This window comes from Gadus macrocephalus, chromosome 8 (assembly GCF_031168955.1).
Source record: "Gadus macrocephalus chromosome 8, ASM3116895v1".
Taxonomy (NCBI): Eukaryota; Metazoa; Chordata; class Actinopteri; order Gadiformes; family Gadidae; genus Gadus; species Gadus macrocephalus.
This window is the reverse complement of record NC_082389.1, coordinates 19,356,265-19,383,363: the sequence shown is the minus strand read 5'-3', so window position 1 is coordinate 19,383,363 and position 27,099 is coordinate 19,356,265. Positions and strand designations below refer to the sequence as shown.

At 46.8% G+C, this 27,099-nt stretch overlaps 2 protein-coding genes and 2 long non-coding RNA genes across 4 annotated transcripts; 3 read left to right on the top strand and 1 right to left on the bottom strand.

Annotated features, from left to right (window-relative positions):
* The first annotated feature begins 223 nt into the window (after positions 1-223).
* On the top strand, positions 224-2,868 carry LOC132463538 (uncharacterized). The gene is made up of 2 exons (XM_060059804.1): positions 224-702; positions 1,142-2,868. Exons 1-2 carry the CDS (start codon positions 398-400, stop codon positions 2,046-2,048), a joined length of 1,212 nt encoding a protein of 403 aa, XP_059915787.1. The 5' UTR covers positions 224-397; the 3' UTR covers positions 2,049-2,868.
* Positions 2,869-5,181: 2,313 nt separating this feature from the next.
* Positions 5,182-6,349, top strand: LOC132463537 (uncharacterized). The gene is made up of 3 exons (XR_009527046.1): positions 5,182-5,307; positions 5,654-5,884; positions 6,025-6,349. It is a non-coding gene; the product is annotated as an uncharacterized LOC132463537 (long non-coding RNA).
* A 658-nt stretch (positions 6,350-7,007) lies between these two features.
* Positions 7,008-10,341, bottom strand: LOC132463307 (uncharacterized). The gene is made up of 10 exons (XM_060059361.1): positions 9,889-10,341; positions 9,664-9,790; positions 9,040-9,335; positions 8,683-8,773; positions 8,434-8,550; positions 8,256-8,331; positions 7,923-8,180; positions 7,536-7,707; positions 7,299-7,447; positions 7,008-7,198 (listed from the first exon to the last, which is right to left on the bottom strand). The coding sequence occupies exons 1-10, from the start codon at positions 10,131-10,133 to the stop codon at positions 7,008-7,010; spliced, it is 1,722 nt and encodes a 573-aa protein (XP_059915344.1). The 5' UTR covers positions 10,134-10,341.
* A 5,040-nt stretch (positions 10,342-15,381) lies between these two features.
* On the top strand, positions 15,382-26,379 carry LOC132463536 (uncharacterized). Its single transcript, XR_009527045.1, has 2 exons — positions 15,382-15,980; positions 25,512-26,379. It is a non-coding gene; the product is annotated as an uncharacterized LOC132463536 (long non-coding RNA).
* The last annotated feature ends 720 nt before the right edge of the window (positions 26,380-27,099 follow it).

The window sequence follows — 27,099 nt, the reverse complement described above, 5'->3', positions numbered from 1 at the left end:
GGTCCTAAGTGCAGTTGGCAATTTTCTGAGAAACAGGACGGAACAGAGGGAGGAGGACACAATGTCAATCTTTTGTAAGAACCTCGAGATGAAAATGAGGCGAATCAAGGACCCAAATATTTTATTCGATTTAGAGCACCAGCTGGAGGAAGCCTGCTACCAGGCTTCACTTAAAGATAGAGACAACCAAGCCCCCCCCACCCAAGCCTCTCACACCTACCCTTACGCCTCGTGCCCACTGCACCGTCAGTCAACGGACGTGGGAAGGCGTGGCTGACGGATGGGGGCGTAGTCTTTGCAGAGGCATCCGTCAGCCAATCAAATCGCTTCCCGCTAACAACAACAAAGCCGGCGGGTTCTTTCCGCTTCTTCCTGCTTGTTGTGTTGTCATTGCAAGATGGATCCCGTTGTAGCAAGGATGGTGTTGGTTCAGGTTGCTGGTGCTTTGGTCCACCGACGTGGAAAGCAAGTGCATCGGCGTTGGTGGGTTCACCCCATTCTCCGGACACGCAACCAGAGAGGGGAGTATCACGCACTTGTGCAGGAGTTGCGTCTGGATGCACTCCTATTCCATCAATATTTTCGGATGCCTCCGGACTACTTCGACGAGTTGCTTGGCAAGGTCGGTCCTCTCATTACCATGGCAGACACACGGTTTCGTTCTGCAATTGGCCCTGCCGAGCGACTCGCCATTTGCCTACGGTAAGGATACTTTTTTTTTCATTTTTTATAATGATCACACAGCGTTTCCATACAGCTCATTGGTGTGCACATACTGCTAGGCTATAGAAAAGGTGCCCATTTCCATCCACGGTGTTGTTTGCATAAGATTTCCTAATTAGGGAAGACATCTACCCATCTATAGCCATAGTAGTGTGCAGAGTGTTCCTGTTAAATCTCAGGTTATGTGGTAGAGCTATCTGTAAACAATCTAGTCATATTAGTTGTGGATGTCACATGGGATTATTTATGTATCAATGAAGAGTGTTTCAGATAAATGTGTTCCATCATAAAGCCTTTCTATGAACATGGTATGCAAGCAACCATGTATGAATAATAAATATAACTAAGCTGTCATGACTCATGCCCTGTATATTTTAAAGTATATTTGAAGTATATTCTTTCATGCTTTCTTTTTTAGGTATCTTGCCACTGGCGATTCCTTTCACACGATTGGCTTCAGCTATCGTGTGGGCACTTCGTCAGTTTGTAGGATAGTGCGGGAGGTAGCCAGTGCCATCTGGACTGCTTTGGTGGAGGAGGAGATGTCTGTTCCCAAGAGGGCGGACTGGAGCACCATGGCCGAGCAGTTTGAGTGGCGCTGGAACTTCCCCAACTGCATCGGAGCGATTGATGGGAAGCATGTTGTGATACAAGCTCCAGGTAACTCTGGCTCCTTGTATTACAATTACAAGGGCACCTTCTCCCTGGTCCTCCTCGCCGTAGTGGACGCCGACTACCTCTTCCGGGTTGTGGATGTTGGAGGCTACGGCAGGACGAGTGACAGCGGCTCCCTCCGTAACTCCGCGTTTGGGGAAGCTCTTCGCGATGGCACCCTTGACCTCCCTCCGGCCCGCGTCATCTCCGGCGCAGAGCAGCGGGGGCCACTTCCTCAAGTGTTTGTGGGGGATGAGGCGTTCCCACTCATGACCAACCTGCTGCGGCCATTCCCTGGACAACATCACACTCAGGAGAAGCGAGTGTTCAACTACCGCCTCAGCCGGGCTCGGCTGGTAGTGGAATGTGCCTTCGGGATCTTGGCATCTAGGTGGCGCATGTACCGGCGCGTGATTGGCACCAGTCCTGAGGTAGCTGAGGTGTGTGTGAGGGCCACCTGTGTGCTGCACAACTTTCTCGAGAGGAAGAAGCTACAGGGGAGAAGACGCGGGGTGGAACCGAACATCGAGCCATCGACTGATCCTGAAGCCCTGCGTGATGCACCCAGGATGGGCTCCAACAACGCCAGCAGACTGACCATCCAGATGCGGGAGGCCTACTGTGCGTTCTTCAACGAGGAGGGTGCAGTGCCATGGCAGCCAAGAGCCTAGCAACACAAAGGCTCTTCAACCAAACAGCTCTTTTAAGAGCTACCCATATCTTAAGAAAATAAGCATATTCCAACTACACCTGCACCTTCCTATACCTGCGTATACATTGTACATTTGCTCAAGGTTAAGTTTTAAAAGTAAATGTAATAATGATTGATAATGATTTGGTTTTGTTTTTCACAGATGACCGAGCCAGCTTTCAAGAATCTCTATTGTCTTTATGCAAGTGTACTGAATAATTATTAATGTGCTAATATTAATATAACATAATTCCACTTCCAAATTATAATGTATTATAAAAGGAACACATCACAATCAAAGTAAATTTTATTTAATTAAGAACACACAGAACAACAGAACAACAAAACGACAGAAACACCATAATTTAACACCATAACAAACATAACCTCACGCACTCAGTCACTCACTCACTCACTCACTCACTCACTCACTGTCATTCTCCCTAACCTCCCCCTGTAGCGCCGCCATATCTGCCCTGGAGACGATTTGGTACACCTCGTACCGCACTTGGGCTCTATTCGCACTGGAGAGCCTTCTCATGGCTGGGAGGAGGGACATAAAGAATGTCTCGTCCTCAGAGGGGGGCTGCGGCTGTGGCTGCGGCTGTGGCTGTGGCTGTGGCTGTGGTTGCGGCTGTGAGGCCAGTGTAGCCAGCGGCTCCAGGAATGCCAGCATGCCCTGCTCAAAGGAGGACATCTCTGGCCTCCGCCGCTTTCTACCCCTGCCCTCTTCTGGGGGCTGCACGTGCCACTGGCTCCTACCCACAGGTCCACCCACAGGTCCACCGTCCGCTGCTGGGACCGGGGCTGTGGCCGGGGGTGGGGCCGGGGCTGGGGCCGGGGCTGGGGCCGGGGCTGGGGCCGGGGCTGCTTCATCTGCTTCATCTGCTGCCTCTCCATGCTCCTCTCACCACCATCACCGACGCCGGGGATGGGTTGCGATGCGGGAGGTTGGAGGTGGTCCCTCTATTTTGTAGGAATGGCGCTAGGAAGCCCATCACCCCCATGTACCTCCACACAGGCTGCTTGTTGGCCCCTGCCCCACTCCTCTGGGCTTCCTTCTCCTTCACCCTCTCCCTCCGATATCGGTCCCTGAGGGACCTCCACCTCTTCACACATTCAGCCGCTGTAAATAAATATATGAAATAAAATTATTGATCACATTACAATCTACTTCATTCTTTTCATTATTATTTTCTGTAAAGACTTGAACATTTATGTCTATGTACTCTTTATAATCTATGTAGCAGTAGCTATGCTGTAGCTGCTATGTTACGTTTTTTTGGATTCTGCACTGCATACACGGTCCAACTCGAATTAATAAATACAGGGATATTGTTTCCAAAACGCATATGTATACAGAAAGTGCATGTTTAAACATGTGTCAGCAATTGCAACTATTCATTCTAGGTAGCAGTTAATTATATATTTTGGAGGATGCTCATGCTGGACCATGCATGCTGTATTGCTAGCAGTCACATTCAACACTGATTCATTTGAAAAGTAGTACATACATTGAAAATAATTAGAAAATAAATACATATTACCTGTTTCCCCCACCTCCAACGACACATCTTGCCATGCCCGATCTTTCAATGTGGTGTCCCTGTATGTATACATGGACTGATCATACAAAATCGGGCGAGAACCAACGGCGATTATCAGTTTGTCCTCCATTTTTTAAATTAACTTCTCCGCCGCTCTCCCGCTTTCCAGTATCGAGCCCGAGTCGCGTCACAGTGCTTACATTTGCATACGCGATCTGATTGGATGACGGATCCGTCGCTGCCGAAAAAGTTGAACATTTTTCAACTTTTTGACGGTGGCGAACGCTCCAAGTCAACGGACGGATCCACAATGCATTGCGCGACCGTCCCCATTCAAAGTCAATGGGCAACGGACAACTGACGGAGGTAGTGGGCACGAGGCGTTACCCTTATTACCCCCAAACATATCAGTCACTTTGAATTCGGCCATTTTATATTAATCTCTAAATTTGTTTTATTAATTTTTAGATATTTAATTGGTTATTGCAAATTTGAATCGCCCCTTCTCTCTCTGATTTTATGGATTTTTCGTATATATTTGATATAGGCTATATATTTATTTATTATTTTATTTATATTTATATGTATATATATTATATTTTGTATATATTTGCTTCGCTTGTCTATGTTTTACTGAAACTTTTGATTATTTAAACTAATAACATATGTATAATAAATAATTGATTTATATTTGTCTATTTTGTCTATAAATTATTAACATTTGATCTAAACTGTATCTTATGCTGAACATTATTAGGCCGGGTGTTCTCTTTAATTGATGTGAGGCTGTCATGCGCAGTTTTAGTTTTGATGACGGCTTCACTAGCACGGGAGCACGCATTTTTCAGTTAACCTTTGAAACTGGATTACATTTCATGTAACTTTAAACAGCAGACCTCATTGACATGTGAGTAAAATGTTAAAGAGGTCTGCTGTTTAAAGTAGATGAGGTGTATCAAGAATACTTGGTAAACTCATTGATATTGGATTTTGAAGTATTTTCTTTTCTTTTTTGTAACAACAATTGATAGCCTACATCAGGGGTTTTCAAAGTGTGAGAGAGTGAGCCCCCCCTCAGAGAAAAAATGTCAGCTGAGCCCCCCCCCCCCATTTTTTTTTCTAAATACCTGTGTTTTGAAAGCTATTTTAATTATTTTACACATTTGAAACATCTCTGATCATAATTTTAAAACATTTGAAACATATTTTTTAATCATTACAACATCTTTGTGCGTTTTTAAACACATTTCTTAACACAATTTAACAACTTTATCTAAGCATGTTTTAGCTTAAAGCCTATGGTGCAGGTTAACCGGAAGTTTCGATTAATGGGTACATAAAGCACTCAAAATATGTACCGCATTCATGAAATGTCTCCAAAATTGCGTTAAAGTCCAGTTTTTGTTGTTTTTTAGAAAACGGGTGTTTTCTAACGTCGTTCGGTGGTGACGTCACGGTAGGGAGTCGTGGTGGAAGGTAGCCTCAGCCTAGTACTAGAACTATGGCGTCTAACTGGGATGAGGAAGAGGTGGAAAGAACCACAAATTACATTTATGATAGCCCACAGCCGTATAATTTCGAGCCTGTTAGACGTGAGGGGGCGAATGAGGAATTGCCGAGGATTGATGGCCGTCAAAGCCAATTAAATTCATGGTCAGAGGAGAATGGGTGGAGAGTTGGTGAGGTGTCCTGGTGAGTTGCTATCATTTAGCAATGCAGCAACGAGCGTTTGAGCTATCCCCCCTCCCCGGATAAACCCTACGATTAGTTATCCCACGTTTTGATGGTTGCCTAATAGCTCCAGTAACTACCGGTACATATTTTGCCTAGTCTTTATTTCTAAGCTTTTACATATTCCTCCGGTGAAAGTGTTGTTGCAAACGTACCCGGTAGCCGCCGATCACGTAGGCTGGTCATGAATTCAGCGGTGATTATTTTCGATTCTACTCCTCGTGATTGATTGTCATTGACACCATCAGGGTACCGCTTACAGAGAGAGGGAGAGTAGTAAGCGTGTCTGTGTCGCTGTGTTTGGCAGGTGTTTGTGTGGGCGGTGCCGTCCTATGGAATCTGTGGTGGAGAGCTTGTGCTGTAGGGAAGTGAGTGCGTTTTGGTCGCTGGTCGAGAAGCTCAGCCCAAGACCAGCAGATGTGACATGCCTCACTCAGCATCCAGGATTTGATGCATGCTGCCTGAATCCGTTTGTGCTTAAGATAGCGTACACACATTTCAAGCAGGATCATGGTCCCCTTCAAGCCAGCACGCACGAGTATGTTAATTGTTTGTTACTTTAGCATTCTTTTTATAGAGTCCTATGAACCAACTTAAACAGTTATAGGCGACTAGAGATGTGTTGCATAGACAATAAACATGCATGCAATTTTTTTATTTTCCAACCTATTTCCCTAGGCAATACCGGTACACTGCATACAGGCAGGCTATACGATGGGCTTATGGAGTTCTTGGCCTGCATATAAGGAAGCCTCTACCCTCCTGTCTGGTTTCAGCCATCAGGCAACAATTTCAGAGTGGTGACCAGACCTATCATGGCTTTCAATGGCCTCGTTTGGATGAAGAATAAAAACCATATTGGCACGTACAACATGAATACAATTATTTTTCAGTTCAAGAATTAACTCATGCTAGTTGTGTTGCGATCGCTCAACCGCCTTTAAAATGTTATAAAATACACAGAACATGTGAATTCATATAAAAACAGTTTATTAGGTCATCCCAAGTAATGGGGATCGATTACTGAAAAAAAAAGGGACAGGTTGAAAGGCCTGATAAAGTAAACAAATCAAGAAAAAAAGGGTTAGGCACAAAGAAACCAACATAAAATAATCGTGCAATAGTGTGGTCTTACCTGAGGGTCAGCACTCACACAGCACATTCTCTCACTCACTCACGGACACATACATGCAATGATATCACATAGAGCAGACGCATAGTGATCCAAGAGAAAAGCGCACACAGAGGTCCCTTTCGGATTCTTACAATTTTTTTTATGAATTATGGGGCAAATGGAGCTGTAAAGGAATGATTTGTGCACACAACTAAGTAAAAAACCCAAGCAATAAAAACAAAACATGCGACATGCAGTGAGGCGGTAACCATGGTGATGCTGATAAAGGAATGAATGGGTTACAGCCAAAAATAACCAAGAGATAATGTTAGTCGACAGATGTTAGGGTCAGCGCAAGGGGTTAAAATGTAAGGTTATAATAAACTTCCTGGAACAATCAAAAAACCCAAGCAATAAACAGCACACAAAGAGAAAACAAAACATGCGGCATACAGAAAACCACCACCAAATAAAATAACATACTTACTATATACATATATACATACTCACAACTAAATGATTGGCCTGTGTGGGGAAAAAAACTATGCTAATTAAATTTTTTGTAGCGTGACTGCTGGGCTAGATAGAGGCTGACGGCCTCCTCCTTGGGAATTTGTTCGAAGGATTTGGCGATGGGGGCGGGTGCACAGGCTGACAAATTGGCGCTAACCTCTTGAAGAGCCTTGGGTGAATCCATGTAGCTCTCCCGAAGAGCCTCGATTAATGACGTTGCATAACCTGCAGACATAATAATGATAAAATACTGTATAAAGATCAATGTCACAGATGTCTTGTGCGCTAATGTCAAAATATGATAGAACTGCATGACACTGCCTACCGTATGAGGCCTTCTCTTTGATGGGCACAACTACCCAGGCACCTTTTCTGAAACGTGGATATCGCACGCTATACCTCTCCAAACCATCGCTTCTTCGTGCGGTCTCTCTGTTCGCATTATGGTTGTAATGCAGCGCCGCTAAGAGAAGCCTACAGAATAACACATTTGAGAACACTTTCGAAACCTGGTGTATGTATGATCAAATACGGCATTGTTATTCCATTGGACAGCACTGACCTGCTATACATGCCCTGGTATGAAAACCCAGTGTGCTTGGGTGCGAAGTGCAGGATCAGGGAGTGGAAGGCTTCAAGGGAGTAAGTCTGGTGCTGCGGAGACAGCTGTCGAACATCCTTCAGTAAGGATGTCCTTGTGATGATACCCTCCAGTTTTACTGCTGCCATTGAGCCTGCAAGAGACCAAGATAGGTAGGCACACACACAGCAGACATACAAATAGACAGATATTTTTTCTTCAGTGGAAACACATGAAATTGTCCTGCATATGAATTATAGCAAACATATTTACAGTAAACAGAATGTTATGAGATCCCCAGAGTATGAAATAATGATTTAAATGGAAACCCTGTAGAGCATTCATAATGCCACATACTGTGTACTGTACCTGGTTCCAGCCACTCTTTATCTCGTTGATCCCCCTCCAGAGGGGCATGAGCGCAACTGGAGAAGGCAGGGGTGTCATGGTCGTGGATGTCCTGAATGTGATTCACCAAGCTTCTCCATTTGGCCTCCATCACAGCTGGATTGCCATCAGGGGTTGAGGCTGCAGTCCAGTACAGGTGGTTTACTATGGCTGGCCTCCACAACTGTAGTTGTTCACACTGTCTGTCTTTTGAGGCTGTATCCAAGGCCTTCCCCAGACCTGGTTTAGAACAAATGGTATTAATCGAAATGCAATAACAAAAACTGCTTAAACGTTCCAACAATGGATACATACTTTTCCCAATGTGCCAGACATCAAAATAATGCTGTGTCCCTTCAGGGCACAGCTCTTCTCTCACCCATTTGGCAACCTAAGGAGTAAAGAGCAAACTTTTGTGGATGCTTGCACTGTCTGGCCACGTCCAGCCTCAGTGAAATTCATAAATCTACATTATTTTTCTTTTTGTAAATACCTGGCGATGTCTGTCTGTGATGAGGGTTGACAAATGCAGGTCGTTCCGCCTCAGCAAGCCAATGCTGCGCTTGAGCCCCTCCATCTCACACCAAGAGCTGTTGGGGACCTCTGAGCTCTGCAACATAACATAAGTGTAAGTGTAGCCCTATGCATGGTTGTACACGTGGAAAAGTGCTATATTAAGATGCAGTCCATTTAACAAATTGCAGAGAGTTCATTTCTTTCTGTCTAATAACATCAGGCTTACCTGAACAAGCTGAACATCAACCACCTTGTTTACTCTGTCCTCTATCAATGTGTAGGAGCCGTACTTTGCACAGTGCCCTGGAGAATCTGACCTGGGGATAATTAGAAATTACAATTATGTTTCAAGTTTTTAATAACCAGTGTCTGTAAAGACAATCCACCATGACATCTGCAAATGTAAACTAAAGCCGCCCTGCATGATAACAAATAATAAAAAAAAGTGCAACTGGTCTATGAGCTCTCGCACAAACAAAGTGTGGAGAACAGTATTAGGATACAAAATTAACAATGACATGAGATTATTAAAGTTCATACCCCTTAGTGGCAGCTAGCATAGAATCAACAAATTCTGCTTTACCTGCAGTCACCAGCAACAACTAGGCCTCCATCCATTGCCTTGAGGTCACTAAAATTCTTGGCCTGCTCGTTCTGCCAGGCCTGAATGATGACGGGGATGGTGTAACGGCGCTGATGGCGAAAGAAAGTGCTTGCGCTGATGCACTGAAGGCCAAACAGGGTCATCATCCGTAATGTCTGGGTGGCCAAACATCCAGAGAAATGGATGGCCCCGCTTAAAAGGAGGTTACAGGTTGGCATATTCCTGTTTAGGATCGGCTGGTTTTGCCAGAAACGCTGGTAGCCACATGCACAGACCTAGATATTTAGAAAAAAACAAACATGACAATCAGTGTATAACACTCAAATATGATGGCATCATAAACCCACAGACTAAAGCAAGCCTGGTACATACATTGTAAATTAACTGGAAAGACTAATTTGAAAAAGAAGCAACGTCAGCACCAACCAAGCTAGCCATTATAAATCCACAAGATATTAGACTGTTATAGCAACTAATGTGGATAGGAGGATGCACTGATCACTTGCAATGAGCAATGTGGGCAGACAGTCAGGGCTATTCGATTTTAGTAAGATATTCTGATTTTCTAATCAGATATGGCCTGCAGTGTAAACAAAACCCTACCTGCTCTATTTTAACAAATGTTCCTTCCTGCTGCACGATTCTACTATCTGACTTCTCACAACAGGCCGGACAGATGGCAAACAGGGCCATGAGCTCCTCTTGGCAAACAATGAATTTGTCAATGCCACTACAACAAAAAAGAGGGGGGGGGGGGTGTCAGTCAAACTACAGATGCACGAAAATGAAAATTCAAAGTTGGTCTATGTTGGCTTTAAATTATCTCACTTTTGGTGGGGGTCACAAGTTTGAGATGGCTCCTCACACAACACCTCCTCATCCTCCTCAGACATCTGGTCTCCTGGTACCCATGATGCATCACTGATGACAGAGAGATCATCTTCTCCATCCGTTGGGTCAGGACTAGTGAGGGGGGTGAAAGTTTGTGTCCCCATGCTGACCATCTTGGGCTTCAGGTTCACTTGCACAGCTGTGGCAGAGTCAATAAACATACCCAAACAGATGACAATCATGGCAAATCTAAGCGGTTATGTTTTGATCTAGGTTATGTATTAATTTTAGCAATGTGTTTGGAAATTTCCTGCATGCATATAATTTGGCAACGTATGTTTTAGACAGCATATCAACCACTAAAAAAATAACAAGATTTACCGTGAGACCTTCCAAGGGGCTTCAAAATACATTGTGTCCCAGTGTCACAAGTGGAGTAGGGCAAGGGGTCCTCTACCGTAGCAGCATTGTCCGTGGTCTCACACGGTGAGGCATCTGTCAACATCTTGCGTAAATAAATTAGCGTCAGCGACACAGTCACGTCTAAATACATATGAAAGAGGACCGTAATAGTCACTTTCCATCAGGAAAAGGGCAATTAAATCCATCAACTAAATAGAACACACACACACACACACACTGTTGTGAAAGCCGCTTGATGAGCGCCAGTGATCCAAACACTAGCCATGGCGCTTTCTAGTTAGATATGACAAGCTTTTGAACATTTACTTCAGGACAATTTTGTTTTGGTTCATATTCATGAATCACGAAATGTTCTTTTCTAATGTCAGACTGATCATGAGTCATGACTGTAGTGGAGGCGGTGTCAAAGGGAATACGGTATATTATAGTATACACAGGGCTAGCTAACGCACAGCTTGTAAACATTACCATGAGGCTTACCATAGCCAGCTCTCGCTTGCGGCTGGCGGCACTGATCTTGGTGCCTCTCGGTCTCGGGGCAGGGCAGGCAGAGAGATGCGTGTGCACAGAAGGCACGGCGTTCGGAATAAGCTGTGCCAGCCTCTTTAACCCGAGAGATACCATCCTGATATCCCCTTGGTCGTAATCTTCCTCCGTGAAATGAGCGCTGCAGACCTTGGAGTTCTTAGTGACCGAGGGAATAGAAAAATCTGCCCGTCTAACGCGGACAAACTGTACCCACTGTCTGAGGGTTGCCTTGTCCTTCGGAAAGGCATGGACCCTGTGTCCTGTTCTGCTAGAATTATTACACCCAGCACAAACACAGTTGTACACCATTCTAAAGCTACACCTACCTACCCACCTACCTAACTTGCTATGCTACACCTACCTACCCACCTACCTACCTAACTCGCTATGCTATGCTATCTGTCTGCCTGTCTCCCTATCTCTCGGTCTATATCTATATCGGTCTATATATCTATCTATTCTGTCTATCTCTATCTATCTATATGTCTATCCATCTATCTATCTAGGCTATCTATATATGTATCTATGTATTTATCTCTTACTTATCTGTCTCTTATCTCTCTCGTACTCTCTACTCTCAATGGGTCTCGAAGGGCTACGTCTGTCGTCTCCCTACCGTGACGTCATGCAACGGTTTCCGGGAGAAATGAGAAGCTATCGCAAACCGCTCCAATATGACCCACTTTTTCGTATTAAATTCCGTTTTGTGATACCCAACCACATTAAATACAATAGGTAACCATTAAAATGTTTATTACCAACACGCAAATGGCGCAAATCCGAAAAAAATAAAACCTGCACCATGGCCTTTAACCTTTTTTAAATACATTTGAACATCTTAATCTGTGTAAACTGCCAGTCGAATCAGATCTGCATTTTCAGTCCAGAGATTAGACTAATCGGCGGGGTTTGTTTACCGGCGTTGCTATAGTGACCTAAATTATTATAAGCAACTGAAAACGATGCCGGTAAGAAACTAAAACTGTGATTCTGAAAAAAGTATAAATGCTATCAAAATTCCGTTTCGATAGTATTGAAGATACAAGTGTGTAGATTTGTTTAATGGTTTGAACGATGGTAAACGGTTGAAAAAGGAATGAGTTACGATGTCTAGAAGTAGGTGTATCAGAATGGGCTGACGTCTTCAATGAAAACAGCTGAAAACGAAGCGGTATGAAACTAAAACTGTGATTCTGAAGAAATTTTGAATGATATCGAAATTCTGTTAAGATATTCTTGAAGATACAAGTGTGTAGATATGTTAAATGGTTTGCACGAAGATAAACGGTTGAAAATTGATTCAGTTATGTTACTTCTACAGTTGAAGTACGACTGATGATTTGAATCATCGACTTTCAGGGTTTTTTCGGGTTTATTTTTTTCTCACGTCGCGCCCCCCCCTGAAGAACTCTGGCGCGCCCCAGTTTGAAAACCACTGGCCTACATTAACCAAAAGTAAAAAGTTTCACTAAATGCTATTTTACACACGATAAAGAACTTGCCTTCAGGTAGTCATCCTTTAGGACACTGTAGATTGCGCTGCATGTTGCCGGAATGATCTCTGCAACAGTAGAGTGACCCATGCGGAACAGGTAGGCCAGGCTCTTGAAGCTCTCGCCTATAGAGAAAGTGTATTTTATTGTGGTTGACATGAGACTTATAAATGACAAGCCAATATATGAGTATGCATTTTGACAGCAGCACTATATGATTGGTAGTATGTAGTATAGGCTGTTAACGTGCATAGATAGATATACTGTCAGTAGGCCTATATATATCTATGGTTAACGCGCGCTTGTTGCGCTCATCTGTTGACATTTACAAATGCCTTGCAGTTTTTAAGCGCAACTGTAAATATGACAGTATGTTCACTCACCTGTTGCCAAGAAGCGGAGAGTTATCATAAGTCTCTCGCCAGCTGAAATGCAGTCCCGGTAATTGGTGTTCGTCTTCTGAATTAAAGGCCTCACCAGATCCTCCAGATGATGGAATAGGACCGGGGACAGGCGTGTAAAATTGGTGAAAGCTGACATATCCCCGACTTCCAGCTCTCTACACAGATTGGCGTAGGCACCCTGTTTCTGCCGCTGAAGTACCCAACTGCGGCTCCATATTCTTTGCTTTATAACTCGCCGTCTTCTCCTTTTCATGATTAAAGCCACAGCAAAAACTGCGACCATTTCACTCTCACTAACATAATTAGGCCTGTTTATAATTAAGTTATCCATCTCCAAGTAGTTGAGCCGATGGTGAACTAATAAGACAGATCAATCTGAAATTCAACTAACGGAAAATGCAATGTATCCAACAACGGGTAATCTAAACTAACTGTAAGCTCCAGCTATTTACTCCAATGCAGATGTAGTGGAGAATGACAAAACATAGTAACTCTAGCCTACTCTCAAGTAAAATAAAAATAAAAATAATTGCAAACCTAACTAATCGCAAACCTTAACTAATCTAACCTAACCTACGCAAATGATGATGTTGCGGCTCTCAGCTGTGCCAGAGCGTTCACAGTTGCTATGGAAACCACCTAGCGTCGCAGCCCGTTGCAGCGCGTTGCAGCCAGTGTGAACTACCCAGTTTTAGAACGTCGCAGCCCGTCTCGTTGCAAGGCGTTGCAAGTTGCAAGCCGTTGCAAGGTGAATCTTTGGTCTGAACTGGGCTTAATGGCTCCAACAACTGACCAAGAACGGAGGTATAACACCATACACTCCGCAACTAGGTCAGTTGTTGAGAGATGTATCAGGGTTCTCAAACGCAGGTAAACCATAAGTAATATGCATCCCTTAAAAAGACATAAAAAAATATCTAGATATAGATGTAATTTTTCTTATTTTGTTTAGGTTTCACTGTCTTCATGGGGAGATGCGGATGCACCCAGAACGGGTCTGCACAGTAATAGCTGCGTGCACAGTTCTGCACAACATTTGCATCGCCAAAAGAATCCCTCTCCCCAGACACCATCAGCCACCGGCAGTCCCCGAGGAAGATGTGCGTCAAGCCACTCGGCCTGAGGACATCGCTGGCCGATTAGTCCGTGCTCAGCTCATTAATCAGTTGTAAATATTGTTTTAATTATGTATATGTTTTTTATAGGCCGACACGAACTGTAAATCTGGTGACAGCTCTTCTATTTATTCGAACATATCTCTCCTACAGAATCGAAACACCTCAATTAGCTCCTTGTCATTTGATGATGTTCACTGCCTGCTCGTTGTAAACCAGACAATACATATTGTACTCACTTTCGTTTGCAGTGTTTTATTGTTATGCATTAACACAATGGATGAACGAAAATGAATGAAAGGAATATTTATTTCGGTGTCCGACAGCATCTTCATTTGAACAGTAAAAAGTAAAACATTAAAACACAGAAAATATAATATAATAAATATAAATATAATAATATAATAAATATAATCAAACAATTATCCTCTAACTCTAAAATATTTATTTACATGTTTGTACAGGGATGGTCACGGTTGGTCTTCAAAAATAATGGTTTGGGGCCTAATTTGTTGCTGGAGCAACTGTATTTGGAGCCGTAATTTAATTTGTTCTAATTCAATTTTTTTGGTCTCTGCCTCTAATTTAATTGTCTCCTTCTCCACCCGGATAATTTCTTTCTCCATGAGGACCTGTTGTAGGTCCTCACTTCTCCTCCGCTTCGTTGCCGGGGGTGGGGATGAAATTGGACAGGAAGGGGTTGCCACTGCTGGTTCTATTGGTGGTGGTGGTGGTGTTGACCTGGTACTAGTGGCACTTTCCAAGTCTGAAACAAAATGTGAATTTATTAATTCTGGGCAATAAGGCTAGCCCTGCTTATTCAACTAACAAACCATCCTCAATAAATATGCTAGGCTACATACCTTCTTCCAACGGCTCCGGCGGTTGAGGACAGCCGCTGTCCACCCCGTCCAACCCGACGAAGGCTGGTGAATCCTCCCCAAAAATAGTGACAATAATGTCACTATAAGGTGACGTTTTCGGGGGAGGACCACCGCCGGTAGGATGGTGCTTTTGAGCAGACACGTCCTTCTTGGCCCGGGACAGGAGGTCTTCCCACTTTTTTTTTATGTCACCATCCGTCCGATGACAGCCGGAGTCCGAACAGCTGTTCAGACTCTCCATGACAAATCGCCATGTCTCCTGCTTTGTTTTGTTAGTATTAACATTGGACTGCTTGTCAGTCAGTGCCGTCTTATTCTCGCTGTACAATTCGATTAATTTTCTTATTTCCACGTCGGTGAAGTTTCCCTTCCTCTTTCGGTTTTCCTCCATCATGTCGGATATTGGTAAAATAGTAAATAGCTGTTGGCACGAGGTATCCTAGCAACGCGGTGATATGCGCATTCCATGGAACATTCACATGGCCGCCGCGCATGGCTAAGACCGGGCGTAGTTGAGACCAGTCGTAAGTCCCGTTGGTGCAACCGGCGTTAGTTCCATTCTAACGCTAGGTCGTAACTAAGACCTACTTAGCAGTTACGACCAGGCTTAGTTACGCCCAGTTGGTGCAACCGGCCCCTGGATGATTAAAGCTCTGGTGTACCCTGTAGTAATTTCAAGGTTTAAATTCCTCTAGGACTGATGATTCTGGTTACTTTGATGGTGCTTTTTTTTTCAAAAGACAAGGAGGTTGCAGAATTTGTGGAGGGTATCCGGAATCGAATCAAACCTGTGAGTGATGCTATTCTTCCATGATTATATTTTAATGTAACAGAATCATACAAGGTTAGAAATTATAATCTCTTTGGTTGTTTGAGCACAAAACCAAACTAGAAAACTTAATACACAAACTTAAACAATAATTACAATCTGCTATTCTCTACCAATTAAAGTGATACGTTTTTCTTACCATGTTAATGATTTTAGGCTTCAGACACATTTGAAACAATATTAATGTTGCATTACTGTTGTTGAAGAATTATTGTTTTGCATGTTGCTCCAATCTCACTCCCGCGCTGGTTTGTATCAAGTGGGCGTGGCCTATGTGAAGTAGGCGTGGCTTGTGTGAGGTATTGGCACAGCCCTCCTCACCTGTCTAAAGGTGCTGCCATCTGTGGCTGGAGTAGTTATTGCAGCTTATGCGTTCGATCCTGCTTCCTAGTGGCTATGTGGGGGCAGCTTATGTGCTTAAAATACGTAACATGATATACATTTTAGTCCATACCGTACAACCCTAATTTGAAGGAACTATCTTGTGTTAAATTCGAGGTAAGTCAAGCAAAAACAAGTTTTTGGAGCAAAAACCAGCTATTTGTTTGCTTGATTCAACTAACGTTAGCTACCGCTTTTTAGATATGTTTAGGACAGAGTCAACTCCGAGTACTGCACGAACGTAGACCATGCATAAAGTGAATAAATTCTAACAAAGGGCTATTTAGATAAATAATCTGGTATGGATGTTGTCCTAGGCTAATACACCAACAGCAAATTTCTGTATAATAAAGGGCTACATTTTGCGTCCAAGTCTGTCATTTGAAATCTTTCTATTGTATTGTGCAGAGCTGCAAACTTGTCGCTTTTCGGCGACAATCGCCGTTTTCTTGGTCAATTTGGTCATTCACGTGAATCGTGTAGAACCGGAGAGTTTTGTTTTTTTGGGGGGGGGGGGGGGGGGGGGGGGTCCAGAATTGCGAACAATTATTGGATCATTCTTATAATTGACATTTCTCTGGGCCAATCGGAATCTCAGCACTTGCTTCAGAATCTTTCTTATAATTGACATTTCTCTGGGCCAATCGGAATTTTGAAGCACACAGCGCCAACTGAGCTCGCCATTGGATGAGGCGGTCGCCTGGCTACCGCTCATGCGCATCCGCATGCATGCGGCCATTCAACGCAAGAGAGCTTGCGAAACACTCGTCTAGATAGGGGTGTTCCACGAACGGAGGTTTAACAAACACTGAGTCAACGCTGAACTCTAGGTTAATTTACCCAGTGCCGACTAACCCAGAGTTTTCGGTTCCACAGCAACGGTTATGCATTAGTTCAACCAACTCGGGGTTGGTTAACACAGGGTTGTGCGCGTCACCGCCAAACCTAAAAAGACGTGATGTATGGATCATGGAAACCCTGATCGAAATGGCGAAACGGGCCGCTTATTTCAATGAAATGGAACTTCAGGTTCTCCTGGGGAGCTATGACGAGGAGAAGGACATTATCACAAGAAAAGGGAACGCTAAAGCCTCTGCAACCCGGAGAACCAAAGCCTGGCAGCGGATCGCTGACCGCGTAAATGCGTTAGTTACACGTCAAAAGCATGATCGTTAATATTTGAGCCATGAATATATAAATATCCCAGTTAAGCATTCTTAAAGATCCTACCACATAACCCCTTTCTTCTAAAAAAAAATATGTACTCCGATGGCTTCCAAGCGGTCAGCGGATCAAGTATAAAAATGAAGTATAAAAAACATACAAACTGGTAAGCTTTTCCCACCATCGTATTGGTATAAATTGAAATAAGCAATTTTTTTAAGCCAATCGTGAAAAGGCTGACAGTCGGCAGACTGGATCTGGCCCTCAAATTGTCTTGACCCCGGTGGAGGAGCTGTTAATAAACATAAATTCAGGGCACCCTGGCATGGAGGGGGTACCTGGAGGTAGCTACCCCCTCCCTCAGAGAGTCAGGGGCCATACCCCACTGGTTGAATGTAGGTTTTTGTGTTTTCTTGTATTTTAGATTTTTTTTGCCTTCGAAGTAACACACATGCAAACCATGTGCTTGCCACAGCGCATACTATTCCAAGTGTTTCTTTTTTTGGTAACTGGGTAGAAAACCTAAAAGTGACAATTCATCAACTTCACAGAATAATAATAGTTTTTTGTCTCTCCAATAATAAGTAAAAATAATAATCAAAAAATTGTGACAGTTGTAAATATAATATTTTTTATAAGCCTCAAGGATGTTTTGACATTGATTTTTGATAAAGTATGCTGAGTTTTGTTAAGTCACACTCAGACTAGTGTCATTTGTATATTACAATAAAAAAAAAAAAAAACCGTGACACTGTCACCTTTTTTCCTCTGAGGAGTTTGCAGGTCTGATTGTGTGCTCAAACCTCCATAATGAATATTCATGCTAAATCCCGCCCATGGTAGCTCAGAATTCGAGTAGCCGTACATCTCCCCGACACTGTCACCTTTTTACTCTGAGGAGTTTGCAGGTCTGATATCTTCATTCTGTACATTATTGTGGCTATGTAGGAAAGACGTATAAATTGCCTGTTCTATTTCATGTAGGCTACGCCGTCTAGGCTTCGCCTTATGGGCTTGTCCCGTGCGCGCGCTTGCGCGCGCTGAAAATTCAACTATGCACCTATCAGCGTGGGCACCGCCCACATTTCCCACGGTATCGTGTCTATATAACGCGGTGTATACCGTCGCTCATCCTCCCTTTTCTTTCAGCACTTGTGCTTGTCAGCAGATTAGAGAACTACCTAAGATGTCTTCAACGGAACAACGGATCTCCCTAGCCGGTGGCAGCGGCCCGGGAGAGGCCTCGGACAAACGGCCCTTTTCAGGGCCACCGGAGAGCGCTCCTGGGGCTAAGTCCTTCGCAGGACTCCTTTGCGCCTCCTGTCCCGCCTCCCTGGCACCGGGTGACGGGCACGTGGCGTGTTTTCGGTGCCTCGGCGCCGACCACGCCGCGGCTGCTATGGCGCCCTCTGTCACCTGTGTCTCATGCCGGGAGCTGTCTGAAGAAGGGATCCTCTCCAGACACCTCTACTTCTCCCCGGCGGTGGACCTGGCTGACGCCATTGACCTGTTCAGGGCCAGCCCGGACTACCACGATGGCGTCACCGACGGCGACGCTGTCTCAATGGACGACGTCTTCGACGACTCGGCGTCCGGTGTTTCCCACTCCCGGGTTTCAACCGTCACCGCCGTGGAACGAGAGAGACCGCGCCGGATGGCCGATCTCTTCGGGGAGATCATGGCTGAGGCGGCGGCCATCAAAGGAATTCCTATGCCGGCCCCGCCTCTCGCCCCCATATCGGATGATATGCAGGGCGAGTGCTTTCGCACCCCATCGTCTTCCCGAAGGGTTACCCAGTGCCCCTTGTTCCCGCCTGTGCAGCACTTTTTTAGTGCTGCCGGTGGGGACCCTTCTACACTGAAGGCCCCTGTGAAGTCCTACACGGACTTCACCAACGTGGAAGGGTGGGCCGACACTCAGGCGAGGGGGATCCCTCGCCTGGAGCCTCCCCTGGCAGCGCTTCTCTGTCCGGGCGCCGGATGGCACCCTAACGAAAAGCCGCTGCCCCCCGACCGCCTCCAGAAACAGATTGTCGGCCTAACGGACAGGGTGTTCGTTTGTGCCTCTCAATCTGCGGCGGCGGTCAACAACATCGCCATGCTCTCCTCCGCCATGGTCTCCTTGTCGGCTGACCGGGAGGCCTACGGCCCAGAGGAAGCCGCAAGATGGCTGGCGGTTTCCCGCTTTTCCAGCGCCATCCTCCAGCTATGCCAGCCGATAGCCGTTTCGGCCGGCCGGCATATGGCGTGGGCAACCATGATTCAGCGAATCATATGGCTCTCCCACACTGCGGTGCCGGAACGGGAGCGGGCCAGCCTGGTCCAGGGTCCACTAGCGCCGGATGGCCTATTTGGTCCCCGGTTTTCCGAGGTTCTCGCGCACCAGCAGTCTGTCCGTGAGAATCGTTCCCGGTTCGGGGCGATTCTCACGGGCTCCTCCCACCAGCAGGCCGGGAGGAAGCGGGGTCCAGGCCGGGCCCAGCGTTCCAGGGGACCGCCTCCGACTCCAGCCCCGGTGCCGCAGCAGCAGCAGCCGCGGCCGCCGCCACCGCGGACGGGTGGAGCAGCGCCACGGACCGGAAAGTTCCGGAAGCTGGCTCCGACTTTTTCCTTCCCCAATAAAGAAAAAAATAAAGACCGTTCGACTGAACGGCAGTACATGGTACCCAAAGAGCGATATTCCTTAGGCCACCTGCGTCCTACGCTTGTGGCGCGTCCCTCCATGTTGCCTCTTTCCCCCCCTCAGCCCGGTGGCTGTAGGGTGGCGGACGGACGGCGTGTTCACATGGCCTCTGGTTCACCTGCTTCTAAGAAGCGGCGTCCCTTGGAGCCTCATGGACGGATCGGAGACCCGTTGCACGAGCCCGTGGATACGGCCGCTTGTACCGGTCTCCTGGTTCCCCACATTATAGGTGAGGAGATGGGTCCGCGCGCTGTGGCTACAGCCTGCGGACAGCGCATGCGCATGCGCACAGGTGCTGCGGCCGGACGGCTCGCTCCCTGTTCAACGAGCGCGACGTCTAGACAGCTCGTTGTTTTTACGGCTGCTAGTTCTGGTACGTCTCCTACGCTCGCTGAGCCTCCTCCCTTTCGTGGGAAGCCCCCCTTGGTTCACACGCAGTGTGGAGGCGGTAGGGGCAGAGGAATACGGGTTATTCCTGGACGGTCTTCCTCAGCTGTCGGCTCGCCCTCTCTCCAACCGCTATGCGTGTTGGCAAGAGCGGTGCGTTCTGCCATCGTGGTTGGACACCACGTTGAGATGGGGCCATCCCATACAGTTCAAGCGTCGTCCCCCACCCTTTATGGGGTTGGTGGAGACCTCGCTACGGGACCCGGCTGCGAGCACGGCTCTGGCAGCAGAGGTGGCACGTCTCTTGGTGAAGGGGGCCATCACTGTCGTTCCCCCCCACGAGTCTCACCTAGGTTTTTATTCCCGCTACTTCCTGGTTTCCAAGAAGTCAGGGGAAATGAGACCTATTCTGGATCTTCGCGTGTTCAACAGATTCGTTGCCACGAGGAAGTTCAGAATGCTCACGGTCGGAGCATTGTTCCGGTGTGTGAGAGAGGGCGATTGGTTCACATCCCTGGATCTCAAGGATGCTTACTTCCACGTCCCTGTTCAGCAGGCGCACAGGAAGTTTCTCCGCTTTGCCTATATGGGGATGGCGTACGAGTACCAGTGTCTGCCGTTCGGCTATTCACTGGCTCCGCGCACCTTCTCGAAGTGTGTGGAGACGGCGTTGGAACCGCTCAGACGTCAGGGAAAGAGGATTCTCTTCTACCTAGACGATCTGCTTATTCTGAGCAACTCAGAAGAGACCGCGAGAGGGGACACCATGTTGGTGATAAACCATCTCTCCTTCCTGGGTTTTGCCATCAACTGGGAGAAGAGCTCCCCGCTCCCCAGCCGGCAGACAGTCTACTTGGGGCTTTGCCTAGACTCAGCCACCATGACTGCGATGCTTTCGCCTCCTCGGCGAGACGCCATCCTGTCGGCGCTCTCCCGTTTTCACGTTCGCAGAAACGTGACCGCACTGTCCACCATGCGCCTGTTGGGGCTGATGGCAGCTGCCCACCCCGTGGTCCCCCTGGGTCTGCTTTTTATGCGCAGACTCCAGCGGTGGTTTGCTCGTCAACGGTTGGACCCCAGGCGACACAAGCTCAGGGTGCTCCTCGTCCCCCGTTCGGTGTCGCCAGACCTGGAATATTGGAAAGGACCCTCCTCCCTTCTCAAGGGTGTTCCCCTGGGCAGGGTGGCGTCCTACGTAGTGGTCTTCACGGACGCCTCGTTGACGGGTTGGGGAGGAACGTGCCTCTCTCACTCGGTCGGAGACGAGTGGCGCACGCCCCCTACAGCACACATAAATGTGTTGGAGCTCGACGCTGTGAGGAAAGTGCTGTTGCATTTCTTTCACCTGGTGCGCGGCCGCCACGTTCTGATCAGGACAGACAGCGTGTCGGCGGCGGCGTACATCAACAGACAGGGGGGAGTCCGCTCCCCTGCTCTCCACCGAAAGGCGGTCGAGCTCTGGCTTTGGGCTCATCAGTATCTCCGCAGTCTGAGAGCCCTGCATATCGCGGGCGCCCAGAACTTTGGGGCGGACCTCATGTCTCGAGGCGGTCCCCGCCGAGACGAGTGGCGGTTACATCCCGACATTGTCAGACTGATCTGGCAGAGGTTCGGGACAGCGCAGGTGGACCTCTTCGCGTCCCGGGAGAACACGCACTGCAGGTGGTGGTTCTCCCTCAGCCCTCGGGATCTTCCCCCGTTGGGGGTAGATGCGTTGGCACACACACCTTGGCCGCGGGCTCTCTTGTATGCGTTTCCCCCGCTCCAGCTGATCCTTCCTCTTCTGGAACGGGTCAGACAGGAGAGACTGTCCCTGATATTAGTGGCCCCGGAGAACCGTTCAGCTCTGTGGTTTCCAGAGCTGGCCGCGCTCTCGCGGTCGGCGCCTTGGCCAGTACCATTCAGGCCGGATGCGCTTTCACAGGCCCACGGGACGGTGCACCACCCGCCCGATGTCTCGGGACGGCTGTTGGTTTGGCTCCTGAGAGGTTGATCCTGCAGGGCAAAGGTTTGCCTGAGACGGTTATCACCACTATTCAGAGTGCTCGTGCGCCTTCTACTTCTTCCCTCTATGCGGCGAAGTGGTGCGCCTTCTCTAATTGGTGTGAGACGAACCACGCTGTCCCATCTCAATGCGAGGTGGGAAGCGTGCTTTCGTTTCTGCAAAACTTATTGGAAAAAGGTTTGGCCTTCTCCACTATCAAGGTCTATGCGGCAGCCGTTTCGGCTGGCCATGCAGGCTGTGATGGTGGACCGATCTTCAGCCATCCACTGGTCAAGAGATTCTTGCGTGGGGCTAGACGGGTTAGGCCTGTTTCACGCGTGCTTACACCACGCTGGGATCTCCCCACCGTGTTGCGCGGATTGTCCAGGGATCCTTTCGAGCCTCTCTCTCAGGCCCCTTTGGATGCCCTGTCATTTAAGACGGCGCTCTTGTTGGCCTTGGTTTCTGCCAAGCGGGCCGGTGAGCTAACCGCTCTGTCTGTCAGCCCGAGTTGCTTGTTGCTAAACGAGGACAGCTCCTTCGCTTTGCTCAGACCTAATCCTGCGTTCCTCCCGAAGAACATTAATAGTTCTTTTCAGTCGAGGGATATTGTGCTTAAGGCTTTTCACCCCCCGCCTCATTCTAGTGAGGCGGAGGCGGAGTTGCATCTCCTGTGCCCGGTTCGGGCGTTGGCTATGTACGTGAATCGCTCGGCAGCGTTCCGCTCCACACAACAGTTGTTTGTGTGTTATAGCGACGCTAGCAGGGGCCGCGCTCTCTCTAAGCAGCGGTTTTCTCGCTGGGTATGTGAGGGTGTTTGCCTAGCCTACTCTCGGCAGGGCTTGGCCCCACCGTTGGGCGTTAAGGCTCACTCCACACGGAGCGTGGCCGCTTCAACGGCTCTACTCAAGGGCGTTTCGGTGGAAGACATCTGCGCGGCTGCGTCTTGGTCTTCCCCCGGCCCCTTTGTCCGTTTTTACATGTTAGATATGTCCAGGGGCTCACTCGGCAACTCTGTGTTAGAGTCCGGGACCCCTTTTACGGCTTAAGAATATAGACATGTTCTTTAAAGCGTCGTGGTTGGATTTCCTCTCGCCGGCTGGCAAGTTGGACTTGATTACCGGTCTTATTCTCCCACCTTTTTTCAAATGAAAAACAGGCTGGGGGGTTTTTCTATTGGCTCGCCAATTGTCTGGTGGTTTTGTTTACCAGTGTGGCACTCCCGCCGTTTTCTTCAAATAAGAAACGGCCGAGAGAGTCCCATTATTGGAGAGCCGAATTCCGTAGCTCCGCCCCCGGTGGTAGCGGACCTAATGGAAACCTAGTTGCTCTGGTTTTTCTTTTCCTTTCATGGGTTCCATGAAGCACGGAATAGAGCCGGAGTCTTTACAGACTCACTTTTTTCTCCCTTGATCATTGCCTTGCTTGATCTAGGAGGAATTAGTTTTTTATAAAGCTGTTGTGTTTTACACTTCCTTGGCTTTTTGAGTCTTAATGTGTTCTGGTGACTTAGGTCTTTTTGACTGGGGTCCAGCAGGAGTACATTGATCGGGCTCCGCTCGCAGCTTCACCTTAGCCCATAAGGCGAAGCCTAGACGGCGTAGCCTACATGAAATAGAACGATAGTTATGTTATTATAACTCTAGTTCTATGATTGTAGGCGTAGCCGTCTAGTTTCCCACCTGCTGTACCCTCCAATTGCTGAAAGAAAAGCTTGGAGGATGAGCGACGGTATACACCGCGTTATATAGACACGATACCGTGGGAAATGTGGGCGGTGCCCACGCTGATAGGTGCATAGTTGAATTTTCAGCGCGCGCAGGCGCGCGCACGGGACAAGCCCATAAGGCGAAGCCTAGACGGCTACGCCTACAATCATTGAACTAGAGTTATAATAACATAACTATCATTTTCATTGCTTTGCTTTTCATATGGGGCATTTCTACATTGCCTTGTCGCGTTTTTGAAGAAAGTAGTCCAATCCGGGTCACTTTTAACTCACTTTATTTGTTAAAGGCACCCAGTGCAACTTTATGTGAACATTCAATGAAAAATAAACATTCAATTTCTAGTCTTTTTTACACGTAGTAAGTTTCAATAACTCCATACCATTACATATCGACATTCAAGGAGCAAAGATGAGACGTCGTTGTGTGGTGAGAACTGATAGAAAATCGTAAACAACAACAATCGCCGGTGGGGAGAAGCCATTTTTCCATTGACTGGAAGCCTGCTTTATTTATTGTAGGTTACAAAAAATAAAGAAAATGGCGGCATTGTTGTTGTTATCGATTTTGCATCAGTTCTCACCACACAACGACGTCTCATCTTTGCTGCTTAAATGTCGGTATGTAATGGTATGGAGTTATTGAAACTTACTACGTGTAAAAAAGACTAGAAATTGAATGTTTATTTTTAAGCCTCGAAAGTTGCACTGGGTGCCTTTAAAGTATTTCGGTATGGTAACTATGAAGCAAAAGGGAGGGAATTGTATCTAACACGTGTGGAGGAAAAAAAACGTAGAGCTACTTCAAGCTAGACAATGCTCTCGACGGGTCCGCCTATGTTTTTCTGACCTCAATCTGACTCCCACGCTGGTTAGTATCAAGTAGGCGTGGCCTGTGTGACGTATTGCCCCGCCCTCCTCTCCTGTCCAAAGGTGCTGCCATCTGTGGCTGGAGTAGTTATTGCAGCTTATGTGTTCGATCCTGCTTCCTAGTGGCTATGTAAGGGATAATGCCCGACGAGGTGTCCATTATCAGGAATTAATGGACGACGTGGAGGCGTGAACCGTCTGACGCGAAGCGGAGGACGGTTCACGCCTCCACGTCGTCCATTAATTCCTGATAATGGACACCTCGAAAGGCATTATCCCGCTTATACCACGGTCACTTACCAACGGTGACCAAATTAAGACCATTAATTTATATTTTCATGCGTTTTACAATCTGAATATAAAGTTTTCCACAAAACATACATTTGTTTCCCTGGTTACGCCTGAGGGTCCGACTAACACCCGGAACCACCATTACACGCCCGTTGGGTTCTCATGCAACGGAAACGTTGTTCACTCCTCCAGTAATTAGGACGGACCATAGCTACGACTTTAGAACGGGAGGTAGCGGGAGGTATTATAGTCCGCTGAGCTTTGTTTTGTTTCCCGTTGCTATGGTTACTACTATTTTAGAGACGATACGCCAGCTAGCGCATTAATTGAGAACGGTAAACAGACAATTTGACGGAACTACTTGTCCAGGTGTCCGTATATTAGGAGTTAATGCACACCCTGCATCCAATCAGAATCGAGTATTCCCGCAGACCGTGGTATAAGTGGGGGTAATGCAGCTCGTGTGTTCGATCCTGCTTCCTAGTGGCTATGTGGGGGTAATGCAGCGTGTGTGTTCGATCCTGCTTCCTAGTGGCTATGTGGGGGCAGTTTATGTGCTTGAAATACGTAACATTCTATATGTGATAAAAATCAGACAATAACAACCGGCCATACTTTCTAAGGTATTAATTTAACTCTCTGCTCAAGACATGCAGCTTCAGTTGCTGCAGGAAAGCCTTGAGGATGATCCTTTATTTAGCCTGTTCAGAAGCAAGAGAGATGTTGACTCGAACCTGGGATATGCGGCAAACACAGTCTGAAGAGAAATGGGAGAATGCCAGGCCACACCTTTTGGAGTCGATGTTATCAGCAGAGTGGACACTGGATCAGTGTCAATTGACTTGTTGAAATGCAAATGTATAATTTTATACATTTGCAATCCAATTCATGTTTTTGAATTGCTAACTCTTGTCTGATGATGTTTTAAAAGTATCTGGTCGAGGTGTGTGTGGTAAATCCAAGTGGACAGCTGCAAGGGAGACTGCGAAAAAGTCTGGGTCAAAGGTGGATGAAGAGGGAGTTGAGGTGGCCGTCTGCCGTCATGGCATTCTGTTCAAAGCTTTGAACATTTTCAGAGGAGACATATTTGCTTATCCTCTCTTTCTACAAAATGAGGTTGCTTTGGGCCATAACATTCCATATTTCTGTACTGACATCATGTGCAAGTACTATCCTTACCTGCAGAAGGTGGGGCCTGCCCGTAATTCCGACCTCATTGTTCCGACGTCTCAATGGTCCGCAATATTTCCCATTAGATCGACATGCCACTATGCCGACGGTTCAATGTTCCGAAAACGGAACCCATTGGTCCGAAAGTCAGTTTGTCCGACTTATAAAAAAGGAGGCGCATTAGGCAGACGGTTCAATATGCCGAATAGGCCTACTACATATAAAGAGTTTTATACCTCTCGCGCTCTCTCTCGCTCTCTCTCACTCTCTCTCCAAAATACAACATAGGCCTACATATCACGTACAATGAGGAACAATGAGGCGCCGGAATTACGGCATGGCACCCAGAAGGTATGTGAGGCCTTCACAGATCTGGTGCCACTCCTGCAGATGAAGCCATTCCTTTCTGTGATGCATGCAAAAGGTCACTCAGGAAAATGTGAGGTAAATGTAAGGCATTAGTATTTTAAAGTGTGCCACACATGATGGATCTTAAGAAGTGCCGCTTCTGTAAGACTAATGGTTAATGGTGTTTCGTCTGCTGCTGACATAATGTGAAAAAAAGAAGATTTCTTCCTTTTACAAACAGTTGCAATGATCTATTCACAATAATAGTCATAGCATAAGGCTACATCTATTGCCACACCCAACTACATCCAACCACATCCAACAACTTTCCTGTGTGTGGTATGCTTCACTGAAATCTTTACATTCTTTAAAAAGCATGCCTGCGTAGGTGTTGGATAGACCTTCAGTGATGGCTTCTTCTTGTACTACAGGTGCAATGGGGTGGGCGCAATCAGGAAGGAACTGGTTAGTTCTCTAACATGCATCCGATTTTTACACAAATACAACATTTGTATTCCTCTACAATAC